Consider the following 15,799-nt stretch of genomic DNA (forward strand, 5'->3'; position numbering starts at 1 on the left):
ATCAATTATGAGGAACAGGAAACATAATGCAACCTTCTTACAACTGTTATGGAGAATTTGGAATATTGTCTATATGATCAAACTGATACATTTTCTTACAGCAAGAAAAGCGTAGACAAATTTATGTTTTGTGAAAAGTGCAGTATTTTTGTTATGTATGTATAGGACTCTGTACAACCATGTGCATTATTAAGTGCAAATTAAGAATTTTATGAAATGTAGAGTTTGATACATATTTTCTAGGCTTTGAGTACAGCTTCTTGTAAAGAAGCTGGTAAAATGCGGTCTTGACTATGCTACCACTCAGTGGATTTGTAACTGGCTGACTGACCGAACCCAAAGGGTGCTCATCAATGGTTCCTCTTCATCCTGGAGAAGAGTGACTAGTGGGGTGCCACAGGGTTCTGTCTTGGGCCCGGTCTTATTCAACATCTTTATCAACGACTTGGATGATGGACTCAAGGGCATCCTGATCAAATTTGCAGATGACACCAAACTGGGAGGGGTGGCTAACACCCCAGAGGACAGGAACACACTTCAAAACGACCTTGACAGATTAGAGAACTGGGCCAAAACAAACAAGATGAATTTTAACAGGGAGAAATGTAAAGTATTGCACTTGGGCAAAAAAAATGAGAGGCACAAATACAAGATGGGTGACACCTGGCTTGAGAGCACTACATGTGAAAAGGATCTAGGAGTCTTGGTTGACCACAAACTTGACATGAGCCAACAGTGTGACGCGGCAGCTAAAAAAGCCAATGCAATTCTGGGCTGCATCAATAGGAGTATAGCATCTAGATCAAGGGAAGTAATAGTGCCACTGTATTCTGCTCTGGTCAGACCTCACCTGGAGTACTGTGTCCAGTTCTGGGCACCACAGTTCAAGAAGGACATTGACAAACTGGAACGTGTCCAGAGGAGGGCAACCAAAATGGTCAAAGGCCTGGAAACGATGCCTTATGAGGAACGGCTAAGGGAGCTGGGCATGTTTAGCCTGGAGAAGAGGAGGTTAAGGGGTGATATGATAGCCATGTTCAAATATATAAAAGGATGTCACATAGAGGAGGGAGAAAGGTTGTTTTCTGCTGCTCCAGAGAAGCGGACACGGAGCAATGGATCCAAACTGCAGGAAAGAAGATTCCACCTAAACATTAGGAAGAACTTCCTGACAGTAAGAGCTGTTCGACAGTGGAATTTGCTGCCAAGGAGTGTGGTGGAGTCTCCTTCTTTGGAGGTCTTTAAGCAGAGGCTTGACAACCATATGTCAGGAGTGCTCTGATGGTGTTTCCTGCTTGGCAGGGGGTTGGACTCGATGGCCCTTGTGGTCTCTTCCAACTCTATGATTCTATGATTCTATGATTCTATGATTCTACATGAATGATATTGTTATGTAATGTTCCCCCTCCCCACCCTTTATTAAGGAAATATATAAAAAACTATGAGCAGAATTAGTTATTTAAAATTATGTAAGCTTATTTATGTATTATGACTATATGTGTGTGTGTGTGTGTGTATGGCATGATTAGTGATGTATTGCACTTATTATTGCGGGCTTCTAACTGAACCCATGCTCCCACAACTGCCAATATGTAGGACAAGGATGGGAAACTTTAGGTCCAGCAACACGTGGAAGGTAAGAACTACCATCATCCCTGACCACCAGCCATGATGGCGATGGCTGGGGCTGTTAGCAGTTGGATTCCAACAACATCTAGAGGGTCAGAGGTTTCCCACTTGTGATTTAGGAGATGTCATCATCCATATCACCAGAATCATCTGCAGGGCCCACATGGCTACATTCCAGTTTTATGCACCCCAAGTACCTGAACAGCACAATGTGTTCACTTCTCAAATTATGAATATTTATTGCTCTACCAAGCAGATAGGACAGTCTTCCTATCTCATGGAGAAACACTACTTATACCCTCCAACTACCAGTTATTGCTTTATAGAAGGTTTTGAGTGCTTACATTCTATCCTATGCATCTTTATGCAGAAATAGCTTTTGCTCTGTTATGTGAGACTTGCTTCCAAATAACTCTGCTTGGATTGTAGCATGCGCCGCCGGAGCAACTGCATCCTTCTCAGCTGGAAGGATGCAGCAGCTCCATGCACCAGCCCCTCTCTGCTTTTGCAGGCAGTGCGGGACCTGCAGGGAGGCTGAGCTGCCACAACCCTTCTGGGCACCCTCACAGCCCTGAATCATCCTAGCATCGGATAGAGGGGCAGCGCCGTCTCTCCAATGCTTGGGGGCCATGCTACACGGTCTGCCTGGCTGCCCCTCATGCCGCCCTGCAAGCCCAGCATCACTTTGTGAGACTCGCAAAAATGGCGTTGAGCTCGCAGGATGTCTGAACTGTTGCACTCTTCTCAGGAACCCACCAAGCTCCAGCTGGAGGGCAGCTGAAAAGGAGGTAACAGGCAAGCACCAGCCCAACACTCCTTTTGCGAGCAGCACAGGGCTTTCAGGATGCCTGAGCTGTTGCCGCCTCCTCAGGCTCCCTCCTGCTGGAAGGTGTCTGAGAAGGATGCGATGGCTCATGACGGGCAGAAAGGCGCCTACCTTGAAACTGCACCGAGGGGGGCACCCCCAGCACCCCTCACGCTATGCCTCTGACACTGAAGCAAAGTCAAGAAGAAGAGTGAGCAATTATTGCTTCCCAGAGCTAGCAAGCAGCTTACATTTATATTCACACTATAATGTAATCAGATATTACATCAATAGTTTAATATGAAGTCAACAGTCAGATAGCAAAGAAGAAGAAAAAGAGTCTAAAATATAATTTCATGATTATGGTTGAGAAAGCAACCTAAGGGCATTCTGTAAATCTACAGCATACCTCTCTTGGATCCAGCTCCAATAGTTATCTTGTCCACACTGGCTATAGTACAACAGCAAGTATAGCCGTAATAGTAATGATGATGATAAACCTTAACATAGTGCATTAACACATTGTTTTCTTTATTGGCTCTAGGTCACCACAAGGTCCTAGATCTGAAATACAGTGACTGTTTAATATCAACAGAAAATCTTTTGAGGTTGTGAACAACCCCAAGGCAGATATTTTCCCTTTGAGATGTAACAGTGAGCTGGTTTGAATTCATCTTAAGAAGCTGAGATATGGTCAAGAATTTTGCCAATGTATGCAGCCCATACACAAGCATGTGCCAGGAAGTCTTTAACTAACAATGGCTTCGCATTTCTTCAAAAAACACTACAACAACAACCAGTACACAATAAACAGTCATTAAAAAAATAATCCAGGAAAATACAAGCTTTGGAACAATTCGGGATATTAAGCCACTGTTCGAAGTTAGTTTAATACCCTGGCTTATTCCAGGTTCCTGGTTTGGACAAAATGGGAAACTATGTTTAATAATGAGCTGTCCAATTTTATTGATTGCACCTCAGAGGAGTGAAGGGCTTGTGCACGCTAGCAAAGGGCTATCCCCATTTATTAAGCCAACATATGATTATCTAAGCATTCCCAGTGACTCATTCAGGTCTCTGTTTGGGGGGAACATTGATACAGAAACTGTATTATTCACTGTAATACATACATTGAATTCTGCTGGATTCTGCATGTGCCCAAGGGTTTTAAAAAGAGCCCGTTACCCTAGTTTCACTTGCATCACAGAGCAAGTGGGAATAACTGGAAGAGCTGTGTATCTACAAAACCACTTTTATATTAATTCCATTCATTAATTTAAAAGCACTTCTCCTAGAACATCATTTCAGTTTTCTATTTCTTAAAGACTAAAATGGAGCAGATGGGGAAGGAAATCACTCAAGGGCATTCAGTCTACAGTTACTACAACATTCTACAAGCAATACATCTTAAGATGATGTAATATGTTCCCAGAAGCTTGCTTCTATTTTTAAAGAGCAGTTTTCATTATGGATTTGAAGGGCATCTCTATCACACATTATTACACTGCTTTTAACCTATGAACAGCAATGATGTAGTCCTCCCAGCCATTTAATACATACTAAGTGACTGCAGGTAGACAGTTATTGATCATAGAGTAACTACAATGTTTTAACCAGTAGCCCTGCTATGGCAATTAAAATTCATGAAGTATATATGTTTGCGTTAAAAATATTCTTAGAGCATTCCTCTAAAGTGAATTTTCCTTTCCATTCCTCCTTCTCTCCCTCTGAGTAATCAGTGAGTGAAAAGATCACAAGCTGGCCAGACACAGTCCAGTTAAAGAAGAAATCCATTGTCTCCTGTTCCAAAGCAACTCTCTGGAATGGAAAGGAGTTTGAAAAATGACACTGACCGAGGATGAGTTTGCACTAGGGGTGCTCAGTGGCATCAGACAAGCCCTTAGCTGCAGTGGGGTGCTTCTGAGCTTGTCCAAGTGAAGCAGGATCTGTTCAAGGCACCCTGCAAAGTACCCTGCTCCAAGGACCTTGTGGTGACCTAGAGCCAAAAACGAAACTACAGACAAATGACTGCTTAAAAAACTCCACACCTTTATATCGTCTTTCATATAAGGAAAATACGTGTGTGTGTGAGTGAGAGTGAGAAAGGAGTGATAGGAAGAGCAAATGCCAGGGTGGAGAGAGGGAAAGCTCTGTTGTGACTGACACGTCAGGTTTGTAAGTGGAGGAAATTATTTTAACCTGACTCACATCCCTTTTAGTTCCGCACATACACACACTCAAAATCAACTTTAAAAGGTGCCTAGCACAAAAACCTCTGGGTCAATTTGCCTGAAATTTGACAGTTTCTTATCTAGGAGCACCTTTCTCAAGTCTGACATTTTCAGACTATTTCTCCAAGAAACCCTAAGGAACATTAAGTGGTATCATTTTGACCACCCCTAAAATTGAAAAGGTTGCCTTTGCTGGAAAACAACTGCAGCTATCAAATTGGCAGGATTCACCTCCTCTGAAGGGGTAGCAATTGTTTCAACTTTGGTCCAATTCTACAAAGAAATAAAGAAAAGTTATAGATGGTTCCTTAAAAAACACCACCTCAAACCTTAAGAGGAGACCAGAATAAATAACTCTGGAACCGTTTGCTTGTAATTTGTCGTGCTTAATCCACTCTGAAGAGGCTACAAATTGCACTCACTTCTATCAAAAGGGGGAAAATGTTACAGTTGTATTTTCTCTCCCAATAGTGAATTTGGGCATTGCGTAATTCCCCCCGCCCCAATGCAGACTGCCTCAAAAGGCTGTGGCTGAGTATAACATGCATGCTCTGCATGCAAAGGATCCCAGGTTCAATCCTTGGCATCTCTAGGTTAGGCTAGGGGGAAACCCTGCCTGAAACTGAAACCCTGGTGGAGCTCAGCTCGTCAGTGTAGCCAGTACAGTGGTACCTTGGTTCTCAAACGCCTTCGTACTCAAACGTCTTGGTTCCCAAATGCCAAAAACCTGGAAGTGTTCCAGTTATCAAACGTTTTTCAGAAACTGAACATCTGATGCGGTTGTCAGCTATTGTTTCCGTGGCGCCTGCACCAATCAGAAGCTGCACCTTGGTTTTCAAACATTTCGGAAGTCAAACAGACTTCCAGAATGGATTAAGTTTGGTGCTTTTGTTTTTGCTATTTATTTTGCATTTTTGTTTTTGAGGCTTTTTCGGTTAATTTGTTATTGTGACTGTGTGCAACCCACTTCAGCTACTGATTGATTGATTGTGTGACTGCGGAAATGGATAAAAGCCCTCTCCTCCAAACAATGACTATCAGCAGTGCAGGTAAGGGAAAAAAAGTAGTTTTAATTTTTATCATCTACAATACTGTCTTATTTATTTTATAGTACAGTACATTGATTATTGCTTTCATTTTATGGATCAATGGTCTCGTTAGATAGTAAAATTCATGTTAAATTGCTGTTTTAGGGGTTATTTCTAAAAGTCTGAACCAAATTCATCTGTTTTGCATTACTTTCAATGGGAAAGCATGCCTTGGTTTTGGAATGCTTTGGTCTTGGAAAGGACTTCTGGAACGGATTAAGTTTGAGAACCAAGGTACCACTGTGCTCAGCTAGATGGACCAATGGTCTAATTTGATATTTCCTATATTTCCTTTGTTTTCAACAGAGGACCCTGATGGTGTTAGGTTGAGTTCAGGGCCCCAACCACGTAGCAGCTCTTTGTAACTTATTGCCATGAACACTGTGCGAAACACCTCCTCCAAATTCTGCACAGAGCAAAATGTACATTTTGCAAATTGATTGAATTTGCATGGTTGCATGTGTGAGTTTCTCAGGATACTGACTTATGTGTACAAATGCAGAATGGTGGAAGACACACAGCTCTGGGTTTTTACTATCAGCTGAAATCCATAAAATGGCATCCACTGCTACACAGAGCCAGAACACTTTATAAACCTACTAGCAAAATGGCTGCCTGACATAAATAAGCAAAAGAGGAGAACATTTGCAGGTAGGAAAAATCAGCTAAAGCCCTGCTTTTGCTCTGTAAACATGACTGATGGGAGCTCTGTTGGACTGACAAATTTCCATCTACCAGCTTTTTTCAACCGACAGGTAACTCACCAGTCTGTACTGATGAAGGTCCAAAGAATAGAAATAGTGAAAACAAAGGCCAATAGAGTAAAGCATTTCCCCCCACCCAGCTTGAATGCAGAAAAAGAGAGAAGACAATATGCTTCAAGAAATGCAGCTCCTTTCCCAGTAAGTTTTCATTGTAGTGCAAAGAGCATTAAACTGTCATACTGAAAGTCGCCATCCAGTAATGCTTAGATTTAAGTTGGTGGAATGCTACTGAGTACCTACATAGATTCTCTTTGTACTTCCTAACATACACAGGTTAGCTGTAAAGTTCAGATAGGCAGATCCTTCCCATTGTTCCATGTAATTTATGGAAAGAACAACAAAAACCCCCACACAAAGAAGGCAAAGAGGTGCCTAAAATGTATGAAATTATATGTTGCAATTGAGGGCAGGAAGAGAAAGAGGAGAAATGAATGGCTGGCAATTCTCTTGGCTTGGCATAATTGAGGAACAAAACAAAAAAGGCCACGTGAAGCAAAATACCCTGTATTTTGAAACTGCTCATCATTCAAAGCAAGTCTTGAATGCAATTCTGTAAAAGCTTTAATAAAGCCCAAACATTAGGTGCACATTCCTGATAAGTCCTTAATGGGATACCAGGTCCCATATCCTGTTTCAGATAAAACACCTTAATCACAAGGATATATAATCACAATATGTTTATACGCATATATAAACATCTAAAGTAGACCTAAGCATGCAGTGTAGCAACTTCCCTGTAGCACAGTACAGAACTGAGCATTCTTGATCTCAGTAACAATGCCAAAAGGTATTTGGGGCTATCTAATTGGAGTGGTGGAGAACCCAACAAAGCAGCTGGACCCCTTAAACACAGGGATACTGCTTGCCCGACATTCAGCAGTTGGAATGCCAATGTGTGCACAGCAAGGATAAAACCATCACATAAGTCACTCCCGAGGAACTATGAAGAAGACTACTGCTCCCTTGCCAACTTCGTATGGAACGTACTCAGGTGTTTTGCAGTAGGTACCTTAACTAGCAGATTTGTTACATACTTAGGAAACTTATTCACCTTTCCCCAGTGCTTTTTTTTTCTTAAAAAATGTTTAAGGGTACTCTCATTTTCCTACTCATATTGAAATACTGCCCCGCAATGAGGCCAAACTTAGATTCACAAAATGTTTAGGGGTATGCGTCCCCCCCAGAAAAAAAAGCGCTGCCTTTCCCCCAACACACTAAAAATGAATAAAAATCCCATCTACTCCGGGGCACTCAGTTCTACCTTCACTTTTCTAAAAATAAACATTATTCAGCAATGAGGTCTTGTTCACACTTCCACTTGTCCTGCTGGTTTCTCCTGGAAAAACCCGCTCTTTACCTCTGATTTGGAATAAATGTTAATTGTTTTTTCTGTGGATTGATGTTTGCTCCAATTCAGTGCTAAATAGTAGTTTTTTCCTGGGGAAAGCAGTGGGGCAAATGGAAAACCACTCAGACCCATGTCTAGAAAGCATAGGAACCCTCTTGGACCTGTGGGACAAGCAAAGTGTAGACGAGCCCTAAGTCAGGTATGCTGAAGCTCAATGACATTACTGGGCATAAACTTTCATATTTGCAATTATGTATGTATTGCACATGGGAAAAGACAATAAATGCCAAGTAACTTTATTCTGACCATGTTCTCTACTGCAACAAATGACTTCACTTGAAAACTGAAATTGTCCCAAATATGCCAGTATTAAAAATGTTCTAATAATGTAGTAACACACAACTTCCATTCACCCAATCATAATAAAAAATTGCCACATCACCTGCATTGTCAACTGCATTCATCATGATTAGGAAAAGAATTTACAGATTTTTCTTTTCCTAGCACATCTACAACCTCCTGAACAAAGACATACAGTGTAGTCCCTCTTGTTATGATACAAATCCTCAAGTAACTTGAAAGATCTAGTAAAATTCTGCCACCCAATGGCACAAATCAGAGTTGCACACTAAAAGACAAAAGCAGCTCCACTGTCCCTTCAGAACAGCAGAAACCTAAACACGGAAGTAGTTCTGTGTTAATTCTCATCAAGGAAACATAAGACATTTGCTTATCAAATTTTCAGCTGTGAAGCAATGCAGATGTCCACTGCTGTTACAGGATGTGCTATGTAAAACCTGGTGTCCAGAAGAGGAAGTTAGCTTCTTCAACGTTACAGGGTGTTTAGCTTGATGTTTTGTATTATAAACAATTCTAAAAGGAAAGTTCAGTAAGAGTGGGAAAAGGTTCAGAAAAGGGCAACCCAAATGACCAAGGGGATAGAGCAACTATGAAGAAAGGTCGCGGCAGTTGAGACTTTTGAGTTTAAAGAAAAGGAGAGTAAGAGGCAATATGATACAAGTTTATAAAATTATGCATGGCAAGGAGAGAGCTGATTGAGAAACATTTTTCTCCCTCTCTTAGAACAATTCCATATCAACAAGGTTGCAGGCCTTCAAATTCAGGCCTGAATACTTGAAAAACCAAGAGTCTCCGAAATGACGGCAGGGCATGTAGCACATACTGTAGATCTGCTGCTCAGATTTGCTCCAATCAACCAACCATCTTGCAAAAATTTTCAGCAGAATCTGGCTACACAAAATGTCCTCTTCAGAGACCACTTAGCCAGTTTTTAATATATATATATATATAGCTATAGATGTCTTCACTGGATTGTGAGCTGAGAAGCAACTTGTAGCTCAGGAGGACTGGACCCACTGGAGACTCAGCTAAGGTAAAGGGACCCCTGACTGTTAGGTCCAGTCATGGACGACTCTGGGATTGCGGTGCTCATCTCGCTTTATTGGCCGAGGGAGCCGGCGTACAGCTTCCAGGTCATGTGGCCAGCATGACTAAGCCGCTTCTGGCGAACCAGAGCAGCACATGGAAACGCCGTTTACTTTCCCGCTGGAGCGGTACCTACTGTATTTTTTGCCCTATAGGACGCACTTTTTCCCCTCCAAAAATGAAGGGGAAATCTGGGTGCGTCCTATGGGGTGAATGCAGGCTTTCGCTGAAGCTTGGAGAGCGAGAGGGGTCGGTGCGCACCGACCCCTCTCACTCTCCAGGCTTCAGGAACACATCCACAGCCTAGGCAGCCCTGCGGGAGATCCCGCAGGGCTGTCTATGCTGTGGATAGCAGCCTGCTTCCCGGAGCGTTGGGCGCCCTAAAGCAGAGCGCCCCGCACGCCGGACAGACATCCGCAGCGTGGGGAGCCCTGCGGGAGTTCCCACAGGGCACCCTACACTGCGGATAGCAGCCTGCCGCCCGGCGCGAGGGGGGCCCTGAAGCAGAGCGCCCCGTCCACCGGACAGACATCGGCCAGCCCCACAAGCTCGGGGGACAGCAAGGAGGCGCAGCGCCGCCATCCCGCTGTTCCTTGACCTGGTTCGGTTTTCCCGACCTGGTTTTGGGGGGGAAATAAAGGAAAAAAATTTCCCTTTATTTCCCCCCCCAAAAAAACTAGGTGCGTCCTATGGGACGGAGCGTCCTATGGGACGAAAAATATGGTATTTATCTACTTGCACTTCGTGCTTTCAAACTGCTAGGTTGGCAGCAGCAGGGACTGAGCAACGGGAGCTCACCCCGTCACGGGGATTCGAACCGCCGACCTACTGATCAGACTCAGCTACACAGCTGCAAATAAAACATTTTGAATGTGTTGTAAAGTGCAATATGCAATTGTGACACTAGTTGGTGACTGTGAGCTATGGTAAATTCAATGCATTTTTCAAAATGATTTTTAACAAAGCATTTTCAAAACGTTTTAAACATTTGTGTAGATTCCACCTGGGTATAGAGGCAGAATCAACAAAGAAAGCTAGCAATCAATAGTCTTCATGGAAAAGCACAGGCTGCATGCATCTTCTATATATTGCAATCTATTATATGTTTACCTGAGAGTAAGTGCAATTGAATTCCTCTCAGGCATAGAATTGCCCAGACATTTACCTAAAACATTTATATCTGTCCTTCCTCAAAACCCTAAAGAGATGCCTACTATGGTAATACCTGATCCATTTTGTGTAATATATTATATATGTTTACATATAATCAACTGTAATACAGTTACTTATAGAGCATTCTGTACCTACTCTTAAGTAAGTCCCATTAAATTCAATGGGACTCACACCCATGTAAATATGTATAGGGTTACACTCTTAGGAAAACATTTCTGGTAGTTGCATCTTTCAACGATGGAAAATATATTCTTTATCAGATGAACTGTATCCTGCCACATGGGAAAGATCAATTTATGATTAATTTCACCCTCAGTGCTAGATGTTGAACTATATTTCTCTTACTGGGATAAAACCCATTCTCCATTACCATTTCTCAAGCATTGCTCTCTAGCAGATGGTGGGAATTTTCATACCTTCCTAAACTTCTCCATCTGTTTGTAAAGATCAGGATCCAGCTCTTGAGACACATCTTTCATCCACAATAAAGCTCCTCTGTATTCAGTTCGGCACTGCTCCATTCGATTGACCGTCAACCACGTATCGGAAATAGCTCTGTACCTAAATGTCTCCACTTCTTGGTATAGCCTGCACAAAGGAGTGCGCAATGCCAACCTGTGACCAAAAAAGCAAAAACAAAAATGGCAAGTGTAGGGACTCCTGAAACTAAACCAAAAGAGACTTTTTAGGCTTTATTTTGATTAGCAAACCAGAGAGACAAAGGGTTGCTAGAAAGGAAATGCCAACGGAAGGAATGCCAACAAGCAAATTAGAATGGACCCCTCCCCCACAAGGTTCAGTTCGGATGGTACCATTTGGGACAATTTTTTCACAAGTACACAGCAAATCCATTTTTTCCTGATTGCTTCTGGTGTATTAAAAATATATATATATAAGAAAGGCTGTTCTCACTAACAGTTCATTAATTTCCACATTCTCAAAGACTGAAGCTTTCCTTCAGAATCCTTAAAATGGCACTTTCAGAGAAGCTTTATAACCTGTTGAAAAGTAACCAATTAATTAACAAGGCAATCCTATGCCCATCTACTCAGAAGCAAGTCCCACTGGGTACAATGGGCCTTACTTCCAGGAAAGTGAATGTCCCATTGCAGCCTAAACAGAGTATTTATTATATCAGTGAGCAGCCCTAGTTAATTTGCACAGTATGCTGGTGCTGTGGTGAAACAGCTAATATTTAATATGTAGACACAAGGTAAAAGTTATTGGCCATGTGGATAACAGGCTAAGCATTCAAAGTATGGAGCCAGTCTGGGCGACAGATGAAAGTTCCCTCTTGCAGTTTCTAAAATATGGTTCCTATTCCATCCTGAGATCAAGAGAAGCCTTTCCTCCAAATCACACACCTTGACGATTCTCGGAATACAGCACACACTACCTTTTTCTGCTATCACTTATCTGGAGATACAATAGCCTACTCACACATAGGTTCACTCTCCATTTAAACTGGAGCAAAGCTAGTTTAATCAACAAAGAATTCCGGTTTGGTGCATGCATGGGTGACCTAGCCATCAAACTCCTGAATATCTCAAACTACTCATAATGGTATACGGTATCTCTCTAAGCATTAGGAGACACAAAGGACTCTTCCTTGATTGGGCGTTCCATTCTGATGTTCCTGGTTCACATATCATTTATACTAAATTATACAAGATAGCACTGGTATTGGAGCGAACTTTTTGTACTCTGTCCTAGGCTATCAACTTCTGGCAATGCGACACCATCCACCATCCAAACAGGCTTTCATCTCTTGTGAGACACATGCCTCGCAAGATTACTCTGGTGGGTCCACACCAGTCCAGGATTTCCTTGCCTCTGAAGGTATCCTGACCTGGCCAATGATCTTGTGTGCAATCTGGAGCTGGGTTGGGGGGGACAACAGTAGCTAGTGAGATTGTATGGAACAAAGCCTTGTCAAAGCATGCTATCAGGAAGATATGACAAACTCTTAAGGTGTTTCCAGCTGATAGGTTTCTCGGACAAGGATGGCTTCCCCCTGGCTTGTGTCCAGCAAGGCTGAATACCACAAACCAAGGAACGATAGCTGTTCCATCCTCCTGACAATGAAGCTGTGATACTTTTGACACTGGAAGGTGCAATAATGTCCTGGTGTACCCTGTCTCTAGATACCAACCTGATCACAAGGATACAGATGAACTCTTTGATGAAAAGAAAACACCATTTTCTAGTTAGTGGTGCATCATACTAAACCAGAGGATGGACATACACATTTGAAACTGATGCCAAGGCGTGTAGGTATATGATCATACTGGAGCTAAAATGAAAAGCGGAAAGTGTGTATATGGTTAGCTCCTGGGTCAAGAGGAAATACTTGTAGAGGGACTGTCCTGTAGAGGCGAGTGGGGGAAGGAAGTGAGTGTGGGTCCCTGCCTACTGTACTTAAATATAGCTGTTGGTGTTTGAGTTTACCTGAAGTGCCTGGAGTCTTTTTTTCTGAGAAAGGGAGCCCTCTTAGCGACAACACATTTAGCAAAGACTCCTGGCTTTAACAAACCAGAGGTCAAAATGTGTGGCCCTCTTTGTCAGAAGGCTGAGCTGGAAACTGAGAGGGATCCTCTCTGCAGAAGGGGATGCACGTTTCATTAGCTCTTCAAATCAGAGAAGGAATTAATCTTTTAATTTCCTCCTGTGTCTGAATGAGAAGCTCAGGGAGGACAGGCAGGGAACAAGTAAAAAGTCTCGGGAGGATTCAGAGAGGAGGCAGAAAAAAAATCCTGTGTAAGGACCTGGGAGACTGAGGTTCAAAACCCCATTTAGCTATGAGGCTCCCACTGGGTGATATTAGGCTGAGACAGAGTTACTGGCCAAACTCACAAGGTTGTCATGAAAATAAAACATGAGGTGGGGAAGAGAAAGAGAATTGTAGATGCTGCCTTGAACTCACTGGAACAAGGACAGGATAGAAATGTAATATATAAGTGACATTGAGGAAGAAAGACACCCCCCTCAAAAAAAACCAGACAAAAGATACAGCCAGAGAGCTTTCTTGACCTCAAGCTACCAGCAGTCCTTTCCTGCTTTTTATTGGGGCTGCTGGGAGGCAGGAGACAGGAAAATCTTGAAACCTCACGTGGGCTTCTTGTGCAGGCCTGCTTCAGAAGGCAGGGCAAGGATGGTAAGCTATGTCATACATGAAGTCTCTCTAGTCAAACATACCTTTGTTGAGAGGAAAAGCAGAGGGCCTTTCCTGTAGCTTGCATCATCTTGCCCGCTCTGGTTTTATCTTGAGAACCTTGGGATCGGAGAAATTTCCCCAATTCATTTTCTTCTTGAGACAGAACTGAGATTAAAAAAAAGAGAGAGAGAGAAAGTGGTGATGCACCACTAAGTTTAAAGAAGGGAAATGTTGCTTTGCCCCCATTATTCAGGTCACAGAACAACCCTCCAACATAACCCTGCAATTTCTAATTAACCTTCATGAATCCCACGCACTTACGAAACAGACGATCGGGTTCACTTCAGCACATCCCTTCATGGGCTCAGTGTAATGTAACAAGAACTGCAAAATGACCTCTACGCTGAAAAGGCAACAGGAGAACGTGCTATTTTTTGCTTGAATAGAGCTATAAGCTTGGTGGGATCAGATGAAGTAGACTGCTGTGACCTGACTACAATACCTAGAATTTCCCTTGATTGTTTTACACTCTCTTTCAACTCCTTGAGCCTGATGCTCAAGTGACAGAAGTTCACAGGGGCTCGTCAAATGGATGCTGATTGAAACAACTTGGGCATCATACACCCTTCAGTTCTATTCCCTCTGTATATTTGCATTTTTTCATTTAGAAGATTTGGTTTCACAGAGTTTGCATTTAAATTAAAAAAATGTTTTAAAATATTGATCTATTTTTAAAAAAGCAAACTAAGGCAGGGCAAAGCATGTCCTACAGGTCCGTACACAATAGCAAATGTGAGGACCAAATTAAAAGGTATCAAGTTATGCAATCTCTCAATGGATGCTTTTTACTTTTTTCTATTTCCTTACATTTATATCCTACCTTTCTTCCATCATGTAACTCAAGAAGTTACTCAAGAAGTTCAAGTGGTTCCCAGGTAGTCACTTATCCACTCACTGATGATGATGATGATGATAACACCACCACCACCACCACCACCAGGCTGGCTTATTTTCAGCAGGTGAGTGGCCTCCTATGCCTTCAGACCATACTCTGGAACCATTGTTTTGCTTGAACAGCTAACACTGAAAAACAGGTACAGGAGGGTGCTGCTTCAAGCAGAGGGACAGAGGATACCCCAAATTGCTATATTGAAGTTGCTTTTGTTCTCTGCAGGACAAAATATACAGCCCCCCCTTTCTGCCATAAAAAGCAGCTTGGAGGGGGGCGCACGCTTTGACAGGACAAACAACAGGAGGAGAAAAAGTTAAGCAGCTCCCTCACACTCTCTACCACAGCCTCTGATATTGCATTTCCTTTTTTATATATATAAGAACATGCTAGGGAGACATTTCTCATGTTTTCTGTGTAACACAAAGATTGGACCAGTTTATCAATCTTGGGGCTGTCCCTACTATCAGAAAGAGTGGGGTAGCTGCCTTAGGCAGCAGTTGGGGTGAGGAGCAGCAGTGCTGGACCCTTGTCATCTGTCCTAAGGCACACACCATTGCTGGTCATTTCCCTTTGTCAGCAGACAGAGCTCTGTGTGTGATGTGGTCTGCTCTGCACCTAATAAGCTAGCCCACACCCCTTAGGTGTGGTGGAGGATGCTGTCTTGTCATCAACGTTGAAGTAAGATTTAATTGCAAGCATGATTTGCATATGGAATGGGGAGAGGAAACTTATCTTTGGCCTCAAACAGCAAAATCGCTTGGACTGGATCTGATCAAGTTCGATGTAATATCATATTTTTCTTGGTCATAGTATTTGTTTCCGCCAAATGTACAAAGCTATCTTTAAAGCCTAGACTGATAAATAATTTTAGTATCAACTTGAACTCTGATTAATGCTGCAGAATACCTCACAATTATCTTCATTTTACCACTGATTAAGTTAGGCTGAAAAGGCAAGGCTAACTACAGCTAAAATACTTACAACAAATCCTTTTTTGATATAGTTCAATTGCTTTAAGTAAATCCATACACGTCCTCTGAATTGAATGGAAGAGCTGAAATGAAACATAAAATACAAACTATTGTTGAGACAGGAGACACAGAAAAAACACTTTCCTTAAAACTATATTTCCCTTCAAAGCAGTATGTTGCTTCTGAAACCTTATCAGCTTTCCTTGCCTATGAATTCATAGTGTTTTCCTCCAATGTA

At 42.4% G+C, this 15,799-nt stretch overlaps 1 protein-coding gene across 15 annotated transcripts in view; it reads right to left on the minus strand.

Moving 5' to 3' along the window:
- ICA1 (islet cell autoantigen 1) overlaps nucleotides 1–15,799 on the minus strand; it is a 66,029-nt gene that overhangs the window by 35,599 nt on the left and 14,631 nt on the right. For 10 of the 15 annotated variants that reach the window (XM_053409470.1, XM_053409467.1, XM_053409475.1 and 7 more), the window contains exons 4-7: nucleotides 15,572–15,644; nucleotides 13,680–13,803; nucleotides 12,334–12,363; nucleotides 10,901–11,144 (exon numbers count right to left, since the gene is read on the minus strand). In XM_053409470.1, the coding sequence (XP_053265445.1) occupies nucleotides 10,901–11,144; nucleotides 12,334–12,363; nucleotides 13,680–13,803; nucleotides 15,572–15,644 (471 nt within the window). The remainder of the gene's footprint in view (nucleotides 1–10,900; nucleotides 11,145–12,333; nucleotides 12,364–13,679; nucleotides 13,804–15,571; nucleotides 15,645–15,799) is intronic. The other 5 variants (XM_053409482.1, XM_053409481.1, XM_053409480.1 and 2 more) reach the window with 3 other exon arrangements.

This window comes from Podarcis raffonei, chromosome 12 (assembly GCF_027172205.1).
Source record: "Podarcis raffonei isolate rPodRaf1 chromosome 12, rPodRaf1.pri, whole genome shotgun sequence".
Classification (NCBI taxonomy): Eukaryota; Metazoa; Chordata; class Lepidosauria; order Squamata; family Lacertidae; genus Podarcis; species Podarcis raffonei.